The sequence below is a fragment of the Octopus bimaculoides genome, chromosome 27, assembly GCF_046866305.1.
Source record: "Octopus bimaculoides isolate indiv1 chromosome 27, ASM4686630v1, whole genome shotgun sequence".
Lineage (NCBI taxonomy): Eukaryota > Metazoa > Mollusca > Cephalopoda > Octopoda > Octopodidae > Octopus > Octopus bimaculoides.
Window position 1 is genome coordinate 20890147 of NC_142954.1, and position 21216 is coordinate 20911362.

The following is a 21216-nucleotide window of genomic DNA, read 5'->3' on the forward strand; positions in this document are numbered from 1 at the left end:
CTGAAATATTTCCAAGCAGAGAGAAGAAATGTAATTTAACTGGGTACACATTGCATTATCACCTTGACCTGGACAATGTTTAAACATGGTTAGACATCTTACATTTACTCTAATTTAATGATCTGTATACAAAGAATGATGCTGTCCGAACATTCTGTCCAGATCCTTCTGTCAACTTTGTGTTAGTATTCGATTCTCTGGAGGATATTGACAAATACTTCTCCATGCCAATATCAAATATAAGTGCACACAAGACTGGTTACACAATGCAAAAGGAAAGTTCAATTTACAGAGAAATGACTGCTGCATAACTTCTTTCCACTGTGTGTAATTGTGTGTGTGTGTGCGTGTGTGTGTGTTTTGGCTGATCCTACAACCATGCTGTATAACTAACCAGAACTTTTACTCCTCTAGGTCATTTCTCTTGCTACCCAAAATCTACTTTCACTTTCATCTCATCATCCACCCTTACCTTTGTCCACCTCCATATATTACCAGTCACTCTTCTACCAATTCCACCTCCAAAAATTCCACTGCCTTTTTCTGTCATACTCTTGCTCCTTCCCTGGGTCACCTTAGCAGTGTAATAGGCCCCATGGCAGATCAGTGCACCGGGCCTTATAGTATTTATTTACAGACAACAAACCACACCATACATAAATCAGAAATGGGCCCCTAAACCCATAAGGCTTCCAGGAAACTGCCCATTGTTCTCCTGCTTTAAGACAATACCACCCCTTCCACCTTCCCCCACTCTGATTCTCCTGATGTTTAGATCCCTCTCTCTCCCCCTCCTGGGTCACTTACTCACTAAGTGATTGAATACACTATACACTCACTCCTAGATTCTCTCCTCACAAGAATCCATTTCCAGCATTTCTGGTGCCATTGCTCTCTCTCTCTCTCTCTCTCTCTCTCTCTCTCTCTCCCCCCGCCTTTAGTCGAGCAAATCGACCCCAGGACTTATTCGTTGGAAGCCTAGTACTTATTCTATCGGTCTCTTTTGCCGAACCGCTAAGTGACGGGGACATAAACACACCAGCACTGGTTGTCAAGCGATGTTGGAGGGATAAACACAGACACACAAACATACATACACACACACACACACACACACACACACACATATATATATATATATGTATATATATACATATATACGACAGGCTTCTCTCAGTTTCCGTCTACCAAATCCACTCCCAAGGCTTTGGTCAGCTCGAGGCTATAGTAGAAGACACTTGCCCAAGGTGCCATGCAGTGGGACTGAACCCAGAATCATGTGGCTGGTAAGCAAACTACTTACCACACAGCCACTCCTACGCCTATTAATATATTTATTTATTTCAACATTGAATCCTGTAGAAATAAGAAATTTTATCACAGATAGCAACTTAATGCATTATTTAGTACAATATAATATTTGTATGATATTAAACACATGATAAAACAAACACTTTTTAAACTAAAGTCTATTTTAAAAGGAAGCATATTGGAATATTTTTAGGGTAATTTATCAATGAAGAACTGATTGAATTCTTTGAAAAAGAACCAAACTTTTTAATTTTGGTTTGTTTTAATAAAAGTTTATCAAAATTTTTTCAGCTCCCTTTTGATAAATTTTCCTAAACATCTATGAGCTTAGAAGTATTTTGATAAGTTTATTTTATTAAAATTCTTTTAAAAATTTAAAAAAAAAAAGACATTGCCAATATGCTCATCTTAAAATATTATTTGTACAAGAGTAGGACTGGGTGTATTTTTGTTGTTGTTGTTGTTGGTGGTGGTGGTGGCGGTGGTACAATAGCAGGTCCTCATTAAAACCTGCCAATAGAATTTCATGAGCTGTGAGAGATAGGCTCTACCCAAATAATCTTGAAACAAATTCAAATTTACAGTTGCAAAAATATTCAGTGTGTCCATGTTTTTTTATCATTTTATTATAGAGGAAATTATTTCAGACAATACACACACACACACACACGCGCGTGCACACATATGCACATACACACGTACACACACTTAAACACCAGACAAATACACATACACACCACGCACGCACACACACACACACACACACATACACACATACTCTTTCTCCCACTCTCTTTCACACACACACACACACTCACTTTCTCACTCACACCCACAATTTCCCTCTTTCACACACACACACACAATCTTTCTCTCTCTCTCTCATACACACACACACACACACACACACACACACACATCTTCACTTTGCAGCCACATGGTTCTGGGTTCAGTCTCACAGTGCAGCACATTGGGCAAGTGTCCTCTGTTATTGCCATGGGCCAACCAAAGCCTTGTGAGTGTACTTGGCAGATGGAAACTGAAAGAAGCTTCTCTCACATATCTTTCACTTTTCTTTTACTTGTTTCAGTCAGCAGACTGCAGCCATGCTGGGGCACCGCCTTGAAGGACTTTTGTTGAATGAATTGACCCCAGGATTTATTTTTTAAGCCTTACACTTATTCTTTATCGGTCTCTTCTTGCTGAACTGCTAAGATACAGGGACCTTAACACATCAGCAGTAGTTTTTAAGCAGTGGTAGGGAATAAACACAGATATGAACATGCACACACACATATGTATGTGTGTGTGTGTGTGTGTGTGTATTGAATACTCAAGAAAACCTGTCCTCCACAACAGAAGTGTGAAGGCCGCCGCCCCCTCCTCCTGGTGAAGAGGATTGGACTGCAAGAGTCAAGTGCCAGTGCCACATACAAGTGGTCATGCGGTGCCACTTGTGACAGTGCCATGTACTGGTGCTTGTGTGGTGCCACGTTAAAAGCACCCAGCACACACTGTAATGCTGTTGGCATTAAGAAGGCCATCCAACCATAGAAACCAAGCCACAGCAGACTGGAACTTGGGGCAGCTCTCCAGTATGCCAGTTCTGGTCAAACTATCCAACCCATGCCAGCATGGAAAACAGATGCCAACAGGTGATGATGATAATGATGATGATGCTTATAATATATATATACATGTATGTATGTTGAAAAACATGCAAATGTTAATACATTGTACTTTTATTTTCTTCAAAGCAGTTTTAATTTAGCTTTAATCATTGCAAAGTTTTATAAAAATAGTTAATTACAAGTATACTTTTATTAGTTCCTATTTATTAATTTATTGTTCTTAAACTGTCAATGGCACCTGTGCCCAGCATCGCCTTCCTGGCACTTGTGTCGGATGGCATGTGTAAAGTCATTCAAGCGAGATCGTTGCCAGTGCAAAAGTAACAAATAGTTTTTGCAAAATAACTTTGCCATTGTCAAAAATAATGTTTGGAGCTTAAATCAAAAAGAAATTTTGGTGGAAAGTTAAATTTTGATCAGTTTAAAATGAGGAGTTTGTATCATAGAACCAAGGGCTCCTTAAGTGAGTTACAGAACACGTAGACAGAGGGAGTTACTTTTTTGTTACTATATTTTTATCAACATGAACTTTTATTTTAGATAATTTCAAATATAATAAAGAATTTAGTAAAATAACTTAACCATTATTCAGCTGGTGTTCCGAACAAATTAACATGAAATTTTAATGGCAAGTTTTAATTAGATCACTTAAAAACAGGAAACTTGTATCACAGAACCAGGAGTAGTCTCAAGTGGACTGGTATCAAAATGGTTAAAATTTGTGTTACCATATTTCTGTTGAAATACATTGTCTCAGTTTTAATTAATTTAAAAAATAATGAAGAATTTAGTAAAACAACGATGTCGTTATTAAGCTGGTATTTGGAACATAAATTGACGTGAAACTTTGATGGCAACATTTTAATTTAGATCACTTTAGAATAGGAAGCTTGTATCTCAGAATCAAGGAGGCAGTTCCAGGTAGGTTAGCATCAAAAGAGTTAAACTTTGTTACCATATTTCAGTTGAAATGCAATGAAATTGTTTCACTTAATTTTGAAACTAATGAAGAAAATAAAAGAGTTTAGTCACTAATAAGTTGGTATTTGGAACATAAATTAACAGGAAATTTTCAAGGAAGTTTTTAATGTAAACAATAACGAGGAATTTATCATTATCGTCGTCATTGTTGTCATCATCATCATCATCATTTAACGTCTGTTTTCCATGCAGACATGTGTTGAATGGTTTGACCAGGGCTGGTAAGGCCAGGGAACACACTAGGCTTCACAAAAATAAAAACTGCCTTTATTAACCTAGTTTCTAGTACATTCGACTGAGATCACATCAAACATGAAGTTTGTATCATGGAATCAGGGTTAGTCTGAAGCTGGTTTATATCAAAAGATTAACATTCTTGTCACCATATTTCTTTTGAAATACACTGCTTTCATTTTAATCAGTTCAGAAAAATAATGAAGTATTTCGTAAAATACGACTGCCATTATCTCACCTGGCTTCTGGAACATGTGATATTTTGACAGAAGGTTTTAATTTGCATCTCTTCAAATAATAAAGTTTGTATCACAGAATCAAGGGAAGTTTCAAGCAGGTTGGAATCAAAAGGTCAACTCTTTTTTTACCATATTCCTACTGAAAGACACTGTTTTCGTTTCAGTCATTTTTAGAAAATAATGAAGAATTTAGTGGTATAACTTTGTTGTTAATAAGCTGGTCTTTGGAACATAAATTAACATGGGATAATTCATTTCTAGAATTGGATCTTGGAGTACATATAAGGCTATGAAATAATTCTGTCTACTATAAGAATAATGCATGAAATTTTGGAGGAGAAGGAGGAGGAGGATAATCAATTACTTGACCCTAGTGCTCAAATGGGGCTTATTGTATTAACCCTCAAAGAATGAAAGAGAAAGTTGACCTTTGCAGAATTTGAACTCAGAAAGTAAAGATGGTCAAAATGTCACAAAGCATTTTGCCCAGGCGTAGGAGTGGCTGTGTGGTAAGTAGCTCGCTGACCAACCACATGGTTCCGGGTTCATTCCCACTGCGTGGCACCTTGGGCAAGTGTCTCTACTATAGCCTCGGGTCGACCAAAGCCTTGTGAGTGGATTTGGTAGACGGAAACTGAAGGAAGCCCGTCGTATATATGTATGTATGTATATATATATATGTATGCGTGTGTATATGTTTGTGTGTTTGTGTTTGTCCCCCCACCATCACTTGACAACCGATGCTGGTTGTTTACGTCCCGGTAACTTAGCGGTTCGGCAAAAGAGACCGATAGAATAAGTACTAGGCTGACAAAGAATAAGTCCTGGGGTCGATATGCTCGACTAAAGGCGGTGCTCCAGCATGGCTGCAGTCAAATGACTGAAACAAGTAAAAGAGTAAAGAGTAAATTGGAAAATATTTTGCTGTTCAAAAGGTGTGTGATGTAAGGGAGATTTGGCTGTTGTTTCTAGCACATCCCCTGACCACCTTCCTCGTTTCTTTGTCACTCTGTTATGTATTGATGTTTTTTCAATGTTTTTCTCCCCATAAACACATTTTATGGAATGATGATGCAGAAGTAACATGGGTAGTCCATTGCTGGCATTTAAGCAACGGCAACGAAAATCTGTAATTTAAATGTTTAACCCTCGCCAAACGAGATCGTGTGTGTGTGTGTGTGTGTAAAAGAAAAAAACATTTTTACTAACAGAAAAGTATTCTACTAAGATTTTGCAGATCCTTTTTTAAATCACTGTAGATAAGTCCCAGCAGTGACCTTTAAAGATTCTCCAATATTTTAAAATTATTAGCAAAAACAGTTGGTGGCTGGCCGGGGGGGGGGGGGGGACTAATAAATTAACATGATATTTTGATAGAGTCTTTTAATTTATTTCACTTCAAGCAAGAATTTTGCATCATAAAACCAGGGGCAGTCTCAGGTGGGTTGGTGTTGAAAGATTTAAAACATTTGTTGCCATATTTCTTTTGAAATATTATTAGTAATACTAAAGTGGCAGAATTGGTAGCACGCCGGGTGAAATCCTCAGCGGTGTTTCGTCGGCCGTTACGTTCTGAGTTCAAATTCCGCTGAGCTCTACTTTGCCTTACATCATTTTGGAGTCGATAAATTAAGTACCAGTTACACACTGGGGTTGACGTAATTGACTAGTCCCTTCCCCCAAAATTTCAGGCCTTGTGCCCATAGCTGAAAGGATTATTATTATTATTATTATTATTATTATTATTATTATTATTTTTAAGGTGATGAGGTGGCAGAACTGTTAGCACACCGGGCAAAATGCATAGCAGTATTCCATCTGCTGCTACATTCTGGGTTCAAATTCCGCCGAGGTCAGCTTTGCTTCTCATCCTTTCAGGGTCGATAAATTAAGTACCAGTTGTGTACTGGGGGCTGATATAATTGACTATCCCCTTCACCACCCCCAAATTTCAGGCCTTGTGCCTTTAATAAAAATGATTATTGTTATTATTATTATTATTATTATTATTATTATTATTATTATTATTATTATTATTATTATTATTATTATTATTATTATTATTATTAAGGTGCTAAGCTGGCAGAATTGTTTGCGTGTTGAGTAAAATTCTTTGCGGCATTTCATCCATCTTTATGTTCTGATCTTGACTTTGTCTTTCATTCTTTTGGGATCGATAAAATAAGTACCGGTTATGCACTGGGGGGGGGGGGGGTCAATATAGTTGATTTACCCCCTTCCCCTGAAATTTCTGGCCCTGTGTCAAAATTTGAAAAACCATTATTAATAATCTGAGGCTTGGAAACATGATATTTGGAAACATGATATTTTGATGCAAAGATTTAGGTTTTAGATTAGAATAATTTCGATTACTTAAAACATGAAGATCGTTTTGCAGAACCAAATGGCGAGGGGGTGAGGTCTTTGGCAGGTTGGTTTCAAAAGGCTTAACGAAGACTGACTTGAGGTGAAGCAACAACAACAACAACAACAACAACAGCAACAGCCTTCAAATCAAAATTTCCTCTTTTACCAATTCCATCGTATTTTGAAGCCCATTTCCATATGAATCTGCCAGCATCACTCTTTTTTTTTATTTATTTTATTTTTTTATTGTTAAAAGAATTATTGCATTGCATCTTGAAGACTTCATGCTGCGTTCCTTCATTTACTGCTATAGAAACCCCCTTTTTTCTGTCCCCGCTTTTATTGTTTTGTTTTTATCCTTTTCTGCTGCTGCTGTTGTTGTTGTTGTCCTTCCTCTTCATTTTTTTTTCTTCCCTCTTCTTCTTCTTCCATTTCTTCTCATTCTTCTCTCTTCTTCATCGTTTTCTTCTTCTTCTCCTCCTCCTCCACCTTTTCTTCCCTACTTTCTCTTCTTTGCATCTTCTTTTTCTTCTGCTTCATTTTCTCTTTTCTCCTCCTCCTCCTCCTCCTTTCTTTTTCTTCTTTCTTCTTTTTTCTTCTCCTTCTCCTCCTTCTTCTTCTTCTCCTCCTCCTTCTCCTCCTCCTTCTCCTTCTTCTTCTTCTTTTTCTTCTTCTTCTTTTTCTTCTTCTTCTTCTTTTTCTTCTTCTTCTTCTTCTTTCTTCTTTTTTTTCTTCTCCTTCTTCTTCTTCTCCTCCTCCTCCTTCTTCTTCTTTTTTCTTCTTCTTCTTCTTCTTCTTCTCCTTCTTCTTCTTCTTCTTCTTTTTCTCCTCCTCCTCCCTTCTTCTTCTTCTTCTTCTTCTTCTTCTTTCTTTCTTCTTCCACCAATATTACATACATCAGTAAGATTTTGCTGACGTTTATTTGCTCCAAGTTCTTCTTCTTCTTCTTCTTCTTCTTCTTCTTCCCGATGTATCTATGCTGGAATTCATGTTCACTCACCTGCAAAGACGTATAGAAATTTAGAAATCGCAGGGAAATTTCGTTTCTGGCTTGAAACTTGTACGTGCCTGCAAAAAGAGTCAAAAAAGAAAGAAAAAAAAGAAAAACAGTCTCTTGTTGCGTTCTACGTTACCGAATTAGTAATGCTTTAAAGTTACTCAGAACCAAAAACAAACAACAACAGAAGCAACACTGACAACAACAAAGATAATAATAATAATAATAATAATAATAATGCATAAATGACTAAAATAAAAACAAATATTGGATAACAAACCTACATAAAACAATTCTGCGAAAATAAGTTTTTTAAAAAATGAAATAAAACTTTCTCAAAATCAATTCTTCAAACTGCAAATAAATATATCAATAATAATAATAATAATAGTAATGATAATAATAAGCATGGTAATACACTATAAAAACCAGACTTGTACCTATCACATAGTAGTTCACTGAACTGAATGTAGCATAGTAAAGTTATGTGAAAAGTTTGATGGTACATAGGTTATAACAACGCCACGAGGTTGAGTTAAAATTTGTTCATTGCTTTCATGTGTACCAACTGGAATTGGTAGGCAGGCAGGTAGGTAGGTAGGTAGGTAGAGAGGCAGGAGGACACTGTGTCTGTTGCTTGTGTAAGAGACGGTGGTGATGGAGCTGAAGTGGGGTAGACAGGGTCAACTATTCCTTTTGATGTAATATATTGATTTTTATTTCTGTCCACCCTTTCAATAACTAAATCCAAAAGAAAATCGATCTTTTTTATGCAATCAAAAGAAATTTACACTTTCATAGATTTCATTATTATTGTTATTTCGCCCTCACATTAGCAATGATCCAGCAGATGAAAGGGATTCTAACAGTAGCCAGCACATTTTTTTTTTATTTTCTTCCAACAGTTGACTACATTATTTGAAAGATCCAGGGGTGGGGAAAGGGTTAAAATTTCTTGTTTTCCTTTTTTTTTTTTTTTTTGATATTTTATGACTGGATGCTTTTTCAGTTGTCTTACCTGCCTTTTCAAGTAAAGGATATTTTTATTTTTAATATTTTCCGCAGGTCTTTAAAAGCACAGAGTAACCAGTCATAATGTCAACAAGTATTGTCAACAACATTATATCTTGTATGTTCATCACCACTACGCTCTAGTGGTGATAAACATGGGGTATATAAACATTGACACACACTCATTGCATGTATCTCCATACACACACACACACACTCACACACACAAACTTGGAACAGCATTATTAGATGATCAAACAGAATCCAAAATAATTGACTAGTGTTGGTCTGTATCAGCAAGACTTGCATTATTTAGTAAAATTGAAATAACAAGTACACTGAACTTGCCATGACGTGTGTAAAATTAAACTTTTTAGATGGAGTCCTTCTTCAAAGAAAAACTGATGAGAGAGAAATTAATGAGAGACAGCAGAAATTTTATATCTTCTAAGTTAGAAAAACTGGTTCTCTCTCACCAATTCTCTCTCTCTCTTACTATTCACTGTTCATGTATGCTTGAAGCTCCTGTAGTCTAATGTTCCTCATCAGCTGCAGCCAGTTCAATTTTGATGTCTGTTATTAACTCTCTCCTGTCAGATTTCCCCCCAAGGACTCAGTCTAGAATATTGGATCTTTTCATTCCTCACAAGTTCACTGTACTTTTTCATTGATGCTATGTGTGTGTGTGTTTATTTGTGCATGTGTGTGTGGGGGAGGGGGTACATAGAATGTAACAAGGCTGGGCCCTTTGAATCACAGGTACAACTAATTTTTACCAGCTGAATGGAATGGAGCAACATGAAATAAAGTGTCTTGCTCAAGGACACAATGTGTGGAATATATTATATAAAATTTGTGAGTAAGGCCAGAACAATGTGAAATAAATCCAAGGCAAAATCACAAGAAAACAGGCATAGGAATTAATGGTGACTTACCCTACATTCAATATTTCAGGGTTATGACCCCTCTTCAGGAATTAGCAAATGTTGTAAATGTAACTCTCCTCAAGAATTAACAAATGTTGCAGATGTACATGTGTGTGAGTATGTATGGAGTAGACATAAACAGAAGGTTCACATGCGCAGAAGGGTTACATTTGAAACATTTGCTAATTCGCGAAGAACAGTCATAACCCTGAAATATTGAATGCAGGGCATCACCATTAATTCATATGCCCCTTTTTTTGTGATTCGCCTTGGATTTATTTCGCATTGTTCTGGCCTTACCCACAAATTTTATATATATACACGCAGAAGTAACTTTGTGGTGAGAGGCTTGCTTACTAACCACATGGTTCCGAGTTCAGTCCCACTGTGTGGCACTTTGGGCAAGTGTCTTCTCCTATAGCCTTGGGCCAACCAAAGCCTTGTGAGTGGATTTGGTAGACGGAAACTGAAAGACACAAAGTCTGGTGCAGTGTTCTACTTCATTGGCTCCTGTCAAACTGTCCAACCCATACCATCATGGAAGTCAGATGTTAAACAATGATGATGTACGGGTGTATGTGCCTATATAAATATATACACACACACACACACATACATGATGGGCGTTTTCTCAGTTTCCATCTACAAAATCCACTTACAAAGCATTGGTCAACCCAAAGCAGAAGACTTTTACCCAAGCTACCAAGAAGCGGTATTGAACCTGAAACCATGTAGTTGACAAGTAAACTTCTTAAGCATGCAATTATGCCTCAGTGAGCTTCTTTTAATTTCTGTCTACAAATTTCTTTCTTGTGGCATTAGTTGTGACAGCTCTTTAGTAAAAGACACTTACCCAATTTGCCATGTAATGGGACTGAACCTTGAACCATGTGGTTATGAAACAAGCTTCTCAACCACATAGCCATGCTTGCATACTCTTTTACTCTTTTACTTGTTTCAGTCATTTGACTGCGGCCATGCTGGAGCACCGCCTTTAGTTGAGCAAATCGACCCCAGGACTTATTCTTTATAAGCCTAGTACTTATTCTATCGGTCTCCTTTTGCCGAACTGCTAAGTTACACAAACATATACACACACATACATACATACGACGGGCTTCTTTCAGTTTCCGTCTATTAAATCCACTCACAAGGCCCGAGGCTATAGTATAAGACACTTGCCCAAGGTGCCAAGCAGTGGGACTGAACCCGGAACCATGTGGTTGGTAAGCAAGCTACTTACCACACAGCCACTCCTGTGCCTTAACTCCTGCATCTTAACTTTCTTTAATAAATTGAGTATTAATATAATTATTCAAGTTAATTAAATGAACAACTTGGTATATTTATCATTCTTATTCATTAACTCATTAGCTTTGTGGTAATTTTAAATTCATTTATTCTGATGATTATTTCCGGCATTCAAAAAGCATTTTATATTCATAAATAGAAATAATAAGACATATATTTTATATATATGCATGTATATTACATGTATGTATATTTATTTAATATGTATATGTGTGTATGTGTATGTGTATGTATACATATATACATGTGCAAGTACATGTGTGTGTATTTATATATACATGTGTATATAAGTACATATATATGTGCATGTGTTTAATATATATATATATGTATATATGCATGTATATATACATGTATATGTATATGTATATATATATATATATATATATATATATATATATATATATATATATACACACATAGAGACAAGGACACAAACACATCATAGAAGGACTGAATGGAATATTTGGAGCAAGAACATACATGAAAACAAAAAGTGTCACTGAAGAGGTCACAGATGTGTGATAAAAGATTTCCGGTCAATCTACAGGAGTTACAATAATAAAATAAGAACAGTAATAAGAGAATGAAGAAAAAATTTGCAGTGCATGTGTTTATTTCACACAAAAAAAAATGTCCGTCCTTAAATACAACATATATATGTATGTATGTATGTATATGTGTGTATGTATGTATGTATGTATGTATGTGTGGAGGCACAATGGCCCAGTGGTTAGGGCAGCGGACTCGCGGTCATAGGATCGCGGTTTCGATTCCCAGACCGGGCGTTGTGAGTGTTTATTGAGTGAAAACACCTAAAGCTCCACAAGGCTCCGGCAGGGGATGGTGGCGAACCCTGCTGTACTCTTCCACTACAGCTTTCTCTCATTCTTACTTCCTGTTTCTGTTGTGCCTGTAATTCAAAAGGGTCAACCTTGTCACACTATCCCCAAGAACTACGTTAAGGGTACACGTGTCTGTGGAGTGCTCAGCCACTTGCATGTTAACTTCCCGAGCAGGCTGTTCCGTTGATTGGATCAACTGGAACCCTCGTCATCGTAAGCAATGGAGTGCCAACAGCAATGTATGTATGTATGTATGTATGTATATGTAATTTTCGTTTTTAATATTGCAAATTACCTAAAATAAAAATTCAAAGAAGTAACTATAATAGTTTCTAATTTTCAAGCACAAGACCAACAAATTTTGAGGGGAGGGGATGAATTGATACCATCACCCCACCCCTGGAAATAATAACCGATTATATGGTACAAATTCTTCACTTTCTAGGAATAATAATTATATTATTAATAGCCATTCGCTTCATGTAAATGAGCATAATTGCCTTCTAGATAATTAGTTTGATATCATTAAGAGACATAATTATTTATAAATTTATTAATTGATATAAATTGATTGATACAAATTGGTGTTGCAGGTTTATAAAGTTAGTACAACTTAGTCCCAAGGCATCTTTGAGCGCATACTCCAACAATAGAAATAATTCCAGCCATGACAACCCCCACATTTCCAGCCAACTCCCATTTATCACATTCACTCCTCTTTACTTGTTTCACTCATTACACTTTGGCCATGCTGGGGCATAACTTTGAAGGGTTTTAGCCAAATAAATTGACCCTGGTACTGATTTTTTAAAGTCTGGTTCTTATTCCATTGCTGAACTGCATTTGCTGAGTCATTATATTATAGAGATGTAGGTGCAGGAGTAGCTGTGTGGTAAGTAGCTTGCTAACCAACCATATGGTTCGTGGTTCAGTCCCACTGCGTGGCACCTTGGGCAAGTGTCTTCTACTAAAGCCTCGGGCTGACCAAAGCCTTGTGAGTGGATTTGGTAGACGGAAACTGAAAGAAGCTCGTCGTATATATGTATGTATGTATATGTATATATATATATATATATATATATATATATATATATATGTATGTATGTGTGTTTGTGTGTCTGTGGGTCTGTGTTTGTCCCCCCAACATCGCTTGACAACCGATGCTGAAGTGTTTACGTTCCCGTAACTTAGCAGTTCAGTAAAAGAGACCGATAGAATAAGTACTAGGCTTCCAACGAATAAGTCCTGGGGTCGATTTGCTCGACTAAAGGCGGGGAGAGAGAGAGAGAGAGAGAGAGATAGAGAGAGAGAGAGAGAGGATGGCACCAGAAATGCTGGAAATGGATTCTTGTGAGGAGAGAATCTGGGAGTGAGTGTATAGTGTATTCAATCACTTAGTGAGTAAGTGACCCAGGAGGGGGAGAGAGAGGGATCTAAACATCAGGAGAATCAGAGTGGGGGAAGGTGGAAGGGGTGGTTTATGTCCTCGTCACTTAGCAGTTTGGCAAAAGAGACCGATGGAATAAGTAATAGGCTTACAAAGAATAAGTCCTGGGGTCGATTTGCTCGACTAAAGGCTGTGCTCCAGCATGACCACAGTCAAATGACTGAAACAAGTAAAAAAAAAAAAATCCAACACCAGTTGTGAAGTGGCAGTGGGGGGAGAACACAAAACACAAAGATACACATACATACATACGTATACACATATACATACACACACACACACGCACACATATATCTTTGAACTTTTATATTTCACTTGTTTCAGCCATTAGGCTGTGGCCATAATGGAGCACCACCTTGAAGAATTTTCAGTCAAACAAATCAACACCAGTACTTCTTTTTCTAAAAGCCTGGTGCTTATTCTATCAGTCACTTTTGCTGAACCACTAAGTTACAGGGACATGAACACACTAACATCAGTTGTCAAGCTGGGGTGAGGAAGACAAACACAGACATAGACACAGGTGGTGTGCTGGCAGAATCGTTAGCACGCCGGGCGAAATACTCAGCGGTATTTCGTCTGCCGCTACGTTCTGAGTTCAAATTCCGTCGAGGTCAACTTTGCCTTTCATCCTTTCGGGTCGATTAAATAAGTACCAGTTACGCACTGGGGTCGATATAATCGACTTAATCCATTTGTCTGTTCTTGTTTGTCCCCTCTGTGTGTAGTCCCTTGTGGGTAGTAAAGAAATAACATACATACTCACACACCCACATATATATGATGGTCTTCTGTTTCCATCTACCAAATCCACACAAAAGGCTTTGGTCAGCCTGAGGCTGTAGGAGAAGACACATGCCCAAGGTGCCACACAGTGGTACTGAACCTTTTTGCCAGGTTTCTAATTTAAGCACAGGGCCACAGTTAGGATGTGAATCAGCCCCATCAACTCTAGTATGGGACTGGTGCTTTATTTTATCAATCTTGGAAAGAAGAAAGACAAAACTGACCTCAGTGAGGTTTTAACTCAGAATACAAAGAGCTTGAATAAATGACAAAAGATACTTTTGTCTGATGCTCTAAGAACTCTGCCAATCTATCATTTAATTGCACAGTCACTTCAAATCATTAGTGAGATTGGTGAGATTTAATTAGCTTTTGATGGTTTCTTTTTTTCTTTTTATTTTTAGTTCCACCTGTGATATTGCTACCAATCGGACATGTTATTGCGGAAGAAAATTCAACCAAAATTTTGAACTGTCAAGTTTATGGTGACCCACACCCACTGGTTTTTTGGGCTAAAGGTAATCATTATACTTTTTAATTGCTTATTGGTAGAATGTGGAGCATATAAATCATTTTTCCCCATTCATTTCGATTTCGTTGACAATTAATAAAAAATATTTGTTTAGAATACAATGAAATTAAAATGGATGAGAAATAAATAGGAATTTTAGGCTTAGCATTTTGTCTATTGTAGATGAGGTACCATTACCAAGTGGAGGTGCAATGGCCCAGTGGTTAGGGCAGCGGACTCGCGGACATAGGATCGCGGTTTCGATTCCCAGACCGGGTGTTGTGAGTGTTTATTGAGCAAAAACACCTAAAGCTCCACGAGGCTCCGGCAGGGGATGGTGGCGAACCCTGCTGTACTCTTCCACCGCAACTTTCTCTCACTCTTACTTCCTGTTCCTGTTGTGCCTGTAATTCAAAGGGGTCAGCCTTGTCACACTCTGTCACGCTGAATATCCCCAAGAACTACGTTAAGGGTACACGTGTCTGTGGAGTGCTCAGCCACATGCACGTTAATTTCACGAGCAGGCTGTTCCATTGATCGGATCAACTGGAACCCTCGACGTCGTAAGTGACGGAGTGCCAACAACCATTACCAACTCTCAAAGACAGATTAAAAGTATTTTTACCTTTTATATCTTTACCTTTTATACAATTGTTGCAACGAGATGCCATTACTAACCAATAATAGTGGATTAAAAGCTTTTTCTTTTTTCTATCAATCCGTTATCTTTTACCATTAGAAGCTGTGAATCCCATAAAAAGTACTATATTTACTCATGTGTGAGTCACACTATTCTAACCTTGATTTTAAATGAAAAACCTGCGGTACCTACCCATGAGATCATACTCAAACTATGAAGAGAAAAATTTTATACCAAGATTAAATTCTAAATTCGAGGTGCAACTTATATGCGTTGTTATTGGTTGTTGGCACTCCGTCGCTTACGACGTTGAGGGTTCCAATTGATCCAATCAACGGAACAGCCTGCTCATGAAATTAACGTGCAAGTGGCTGAGCACTCCACAGACATGTGTACCCTTAATGTAGTTCTCGGGGATATTCAGCGTGACACAGTGTGACAAGGCTGACCCTTTGAATTACTGGCACAACAGAAGCAGGAAGTAAGAGTGAGAGAAAGTTATGGTGAAAGAGTACAGCAGGGTTCGCCACCATCCCCTGTTGGAGCCTTGTGGAGCATTAGGTGTTTTTGCTCAATAAACACTCACAATGCCCGGTCTGGGAATCGAAACCACGATCCTATGACCGCAAGTCTGCTGCCCTAACCACTGGGCCATTACGCCTCCACAACTTATATGCAAATGCAACTTATATGTGAATGCTACTTATACATGAGTATAGATGATATTTTTCTGTCTATCTGTTGTCTATTGTTGCCATGGGATACCATTGCTAACCCTCACTAGTGTATTAAAAATATTTTTCTTTTTGTCTGTTGTCTTTCGTTGCAGATGGGGTACCATTGCTAACCATCAATAGCAGATTAAAAGTTTTAGACACCGGACTAAAGATCATCAATATCTCCCATGCTGATGAAGGAAATTACACCTGTACAGCTGTAAATGATGCTGGCAACCAATCAACTACAGGAGTTCTTTCAATTGAAGGTGAGATTTAATTTCATTGTACTTCCAATAATTCATATGTATGTATATATATATATATATATATATTAGGATATGCAGAGTGTTCGTTTTTGGTAAGGTGAGAATTCTGCTTATTTATATATGTTTTCCTGAACAATACTATGCTGATGAGCGGAGTCTAGATTCATTCTAGTAATCGCGAAATCGGTCGATACATAGTTGAGTTATTTAAAAGAAAGTTGGTCTTCTTCTGTTGGTTGTTTTTCCTCGCATTCGGTACTAAATGTGCTTATTTTGGGAAGTCCAGTATGTGGCATTATTTTTCTGTAGCAATGCTCCTTATATAAATATAAACGAATAATTATATTCTTGGGAATAGAAATTTCCCCTATGAATTTTTTTACACACTGGCTTCCTGATAAAATTCTTGTAAAAGATTTTTATCCCTTTTTGAATTTATTAATCAAATATATATATATATGTGTGTGTGTGTGTGTGTGAAGAAAATCAGGTGAAATGACTGACTACAAACATTAAATGGAGTAATAATGGATAGGGGCTCCATATTTCGTCATGCAACCATAATACACTACAAAATATATTGAACGTTTTTATAAGTCAATAACCATGTTCTACTGTGTTAGCAGTGCTCTTACATCACTTATTAAGCTCAATTCTGTAGAAATTATCGACAGCACTGATTTTTGTCACACTCTATTTCTATTCATAGTACCTTGTGTATGATACATTTTCATCAATGCCTAGGTACTTGTGGCATTCTTTGTTTGGGACAGGTGAGATAGTGAGAATTTTGATGCACAGGTATTGGGTGTGGGAGACTGATTTTGGCCGTTCAACAATCAAATATGAACATTTCTTTTGGCCAAATTCCATTCCTGTATCAGATGAAAATGTTTTTACTTATTCCAGCTGTTTTCTGGCATCAATAACATTTTTAGCATAAATCTTGAAATCATCCACAAAGAAATTTGGGGTTTAATTAATATCTCTTGCAGTTGCTGATTCTAGCTTGTAGCCATTTGATTTCTGTTGCAGGAATGATAATGGATTGAATGCCAGAAATCACATAAAAATAGATATACATGAAAAATGTACCCTGGGTATGTTCACTTTGAAATATTCATAATATTGGAGGTGATCATTCCATCCTCTATTCTAAGCAGAAGAATTGCTGCCTGGATCTTTGTGAGCATCTCAACGACAGCAATAAAGATAGCAGGCACTTTTGGTAAATGGAAACACTTCGCCAACCATGAGTGGGCAATAAAGTTAAATACCTTCCTATAATCAAGCCATACTGTTCCAAGGTTCTAATGATGCTTTTTTGTTTTTTTACCTCAGACAATACAGCTTTGTTTATCAAAAGTTGTTTGGTACACACCCACACTCCCTTCTTTCCACCAGCCAGCTAATGAGTCACTGTGTTGTTGGACTTACATTTGTCCTGGAGGAATTGGTTGAGGCAGCCTGTGTACGTTTTGTACATAAAGTTTAGGCAAGCAATGGGCCTGAAGGTTCCAGCCAACTCAGTGGTTTAATTCTTGGTTATAAGATTTGTCTATGCTACACCAAGACAATTAGTTATGTCAATCTGAGCTTCCATAGTTTTTCTGTAAAATGTCAGCCTCTTATTCCAGTATCCTACTACTAAGCCCCATGTGTATGTACGTATGTATGTATGTATGTATGTAGGCGTAGGAGTGGCTGTGTGGTAAGTAGCTTGCTTACAAACCACATGGTTCTGGGTTCAGTCCCACTGCGTGGCATCTTGGGCAAGTGTCTTCTACTATAGCCTCGGGCCGACCAAAGCCTTGTGAGTGGATTTGGTAGATGGAAACTGAAAGAAGCCCATCGTATATATGTATATATATATATGTATGTGTGTGTATATGTTTGTGTGTCTGTGTTTGTCCCCCCAACATCACTTGACAACCGATGCTGGTGTGTTTATGTTCCCATAACTTAGCGGTTCGGCAAAAGAGATCGATAGAATAAGTACTAGGCTTGCAAAGAATAAGTCCTGGGGTCGATTTGCTCAACTAAAGGCGGTGCTCCAGCATGGCCACAGTCAAATGACTGAAACAAGTAAAAGAGTAAAAGAGAGAGTAGTGTATGTATGTATGTATGTACATACATGTTTGTGTATGCATGTGTTTGTGCGTGTGTTTGTGTTTGTGTGTTTGCTCGTTTGTGTGTCTGTTTGTGTGTTTGTTGGTTTGTTTGTTATAATAAAAACAATTTTACATTAAACGGAAGGATTATTCAATAGTTTTGGTAGAGAACAAATCTATTATTCTTTAACAAGAGTAAGCTAAGTGAGTGCAATCTCTCTCAGTTATAGTTCACTAGGCTTTGAATGGCCTGAAGCTATAATAAAAGACACTTACCATGGCACCATGCAGGTGGACTGAACTTGAACCAATATCATCGGGATACAAACTTCTGAACCACATAGCCAGTGCCTGTTCTTAGCCAAGCCTGCATCACTAAAAACAAATTTTATTTATTAATTTTGGGAAAACATTTTTAGGAGTTTGTTACAGACATTATAAAAGGCCTTTTCCATTATTGTAAAATTTCAGGTGTAGCTGTGTGGTAAGAAGCTTGCTTTCCAACCACATGGTTCAGGGTTCAGGCCCACTGCATGGCACTTTGGGCAAGTGATTTCTACTATAGCCTCAGGTTGACCAAAACGTTCATTTTTCATGTTGGCATGGGTTGGGTAGTTTGACAGGAGCTGTCCAGCCGAAGTGCAGCCCAGGCTCTATGTCTATCTTGGCATTGTTTCTTCAGCTGGGTACTCTTCCTAACACCAACCACTTTACAGAATGTACTGTCTTTATGTCTGTGTTTGACCCCCTATTACTGCTGGAGGCACAATGGCCCAGTGGTTAGGGCAGCGGACTCACGGTCATAGGATCGCAGTTTCGATTCCCAGGCCAGGCGTTGTGAGTGTTTATTGAGCGAAAACACCTAAAGCTCCACAAGGCTCCAGCAGGGGATGGTGGCGAACCCTGCTGTACTCTTCCACCATAACTTTCTCTCACTCTTACTTCCTGTTTCTGTTGTGCCTGTAATCAAAGGGTCAGCCTTGTCACACTGTGTCACGCTGAATATCCCCGAGAACAACATTAAGGGTACACGTGTCTGTGGAGTGCTCAGCCACTTGCACGTTAATTTCATGAGTAGGCTGATCCGTTGATCGGATCAACTGGAACCCTCGACGTCGTAAGTGACGGAGTACCAACAACTGCTTGACAACTAGTCTTGGTGTGTTTACATCCCCACAACACTAGCAGTTCAACAAAAGAGATCAATAGAATAAGTACCAGGCTTAACAAAATGTAAGTATTGAGGCTGGTTCATTCAACTAAACACAAATTTTTTTAAGGCGTTGCCCCAGCATGGCCACAGTGTAATGCCTGAAACAAATAAAAGATAGAAAGCAGATATTAGCATCGCTCTTAACATAACAAATTTGTTTATAAAAGCAAAAAAAAAATCAATTAATTTTTTTTTTTGCGGTTTTTTTTCTTCCATTAAGATTATCTATTCCACTGCTGGCTGTACTCTTATGACATGTATTTTTCTGGAAGTGTATTTGGATTTGTCGCAGCACATTTACTCAATAAAACAGGTTTTCTCAATCCCTTTACAGCACTGGAACATGATGTGAATAGATTTCCATCATGAAATCCAATGTAATTTTCACTGAGAAACACATATTCTTTGTTATGAATATTTATAATTCGGAAATGTCTAATGCTGATACAAACTGTATCATTATTCAAATGTAATTAGAATTGTGATCATGCTTCATAAACAAATCTTTGGAGATATGTTTATATTTACAGGAATCTATGGACCGAGGGCATTTCCTTTATTACCATGATAAATAACAATTTTTGGAGCAATTTAACATTTTTCATGGAAAATTCCAAAGAAAGGAGATATTTTATATTGACAACTGAACTAATGGCATTTGTATTCATTCAGATATATCGTCCCATTTTTAGGAAAACATTTTTATTACATCGACTATCCTTCCTTCCTTTCTTCTTTCTGCATTGCTGTTTGAAATAACAGCTATAGCTTCATTTTCTTTAATTTGATCTTTTTTTTCCCTTTTACACTTTCTAAAAGCATGATAAAAATTTTGTAGAGGGGTGGTCTGAGGTTAAGACAATAATTAAATAACAGAAATAAGGAGATTTTCGGTGCTATTTTCCTCGTCTCGAATGTTACTGACATAACTTTCTAATCTGTATTCTCTCAAATTGTCTTCAAGAAATAGTAATCCAGGGATTGAACTTGGCAACTCCTCATCTTGAACATGGAACTATTACAGATTTCTAATCAATATTCTCTAAACTAGCAGAATCATTATTGTGCAAGGAAAAATACTGTGTGACATTTCTTCTTACGTTACGTTCTGAGTTTATATGTTGCCAGGGTCGACTTTGCCATTCATTCTTTCAGGATCAATAAGATAAATACCAGTTAAGCACTGGGGTCAATGTAATAGGCTTACCCCTATTCCTGAAATTGCTGGCCTTGTGCCAAAATTTGAAAACAACATTTACTGAAATTCTCTTTGAATGAGAGACAAAGATACACACTCTCTCCTCGCTCTTTCTCCCCTCCCCCTCCCCCCTCCCCCTCACCCCTCCCCCTCCCACCTCTCCCCTCCCCCTCTCTCCTTCTCTCTTCTTCCCCTTCTTTCTCTCTCCCATCTCTCTCCTACCATCCCTCTCTCTCCCTTATACAATGGGCTTCTTCCAGTTTCCATCTACCAAATCTACACATACAAATTTGGTCAGCCTGAAGCTATATAGCAGAAGACACTACTTGCTTCAAGTGCCATCAGTAGGACTGAACCTGCAATAATGTCATTAGAAAGCTAACATGTAAACCACACGGCCATGCGTGGCCCTCAAAAATACTAAAAACAAAAAGAAATTTATTGATTTTAAAATAAATTTTCTTTTTAAGCC

General features: G+C 37.7%; 1 protein-coding gene across 10 annotated transcripts in view; it reads left to right on the top strand.

The window, feature by feature from the left end:
- The window catches only part of LOC106867625 (contactin-3), a 629470-nt gene that overhangs the window by 349152 nt on the left and 259102 nt on the right, over nucleotides 1–21216 (top strand). For all 10 annotated transcript variants that reach the window (XR_016238615.1, XR_016238614.1, XR_016238617.1 and 7 more), the window contains exons 7-8: nucleotides 14491–14604; nucleotides 16067–16222. Coding sequence is in view for 4 of the 10 variants with exons in the window: in XM_089343329.1 (XP_089199455.1) it covers nucleotides 14491–14604; nucleotides 16067–16222 (270 nt within the window). In the remaining 6 variants the exon portion in view is untranslated. The remainder of the gene's footprint in view (nucleotides 1–14490; nucleotides 14605–16066; nucleotides 16223–21216) is intronic.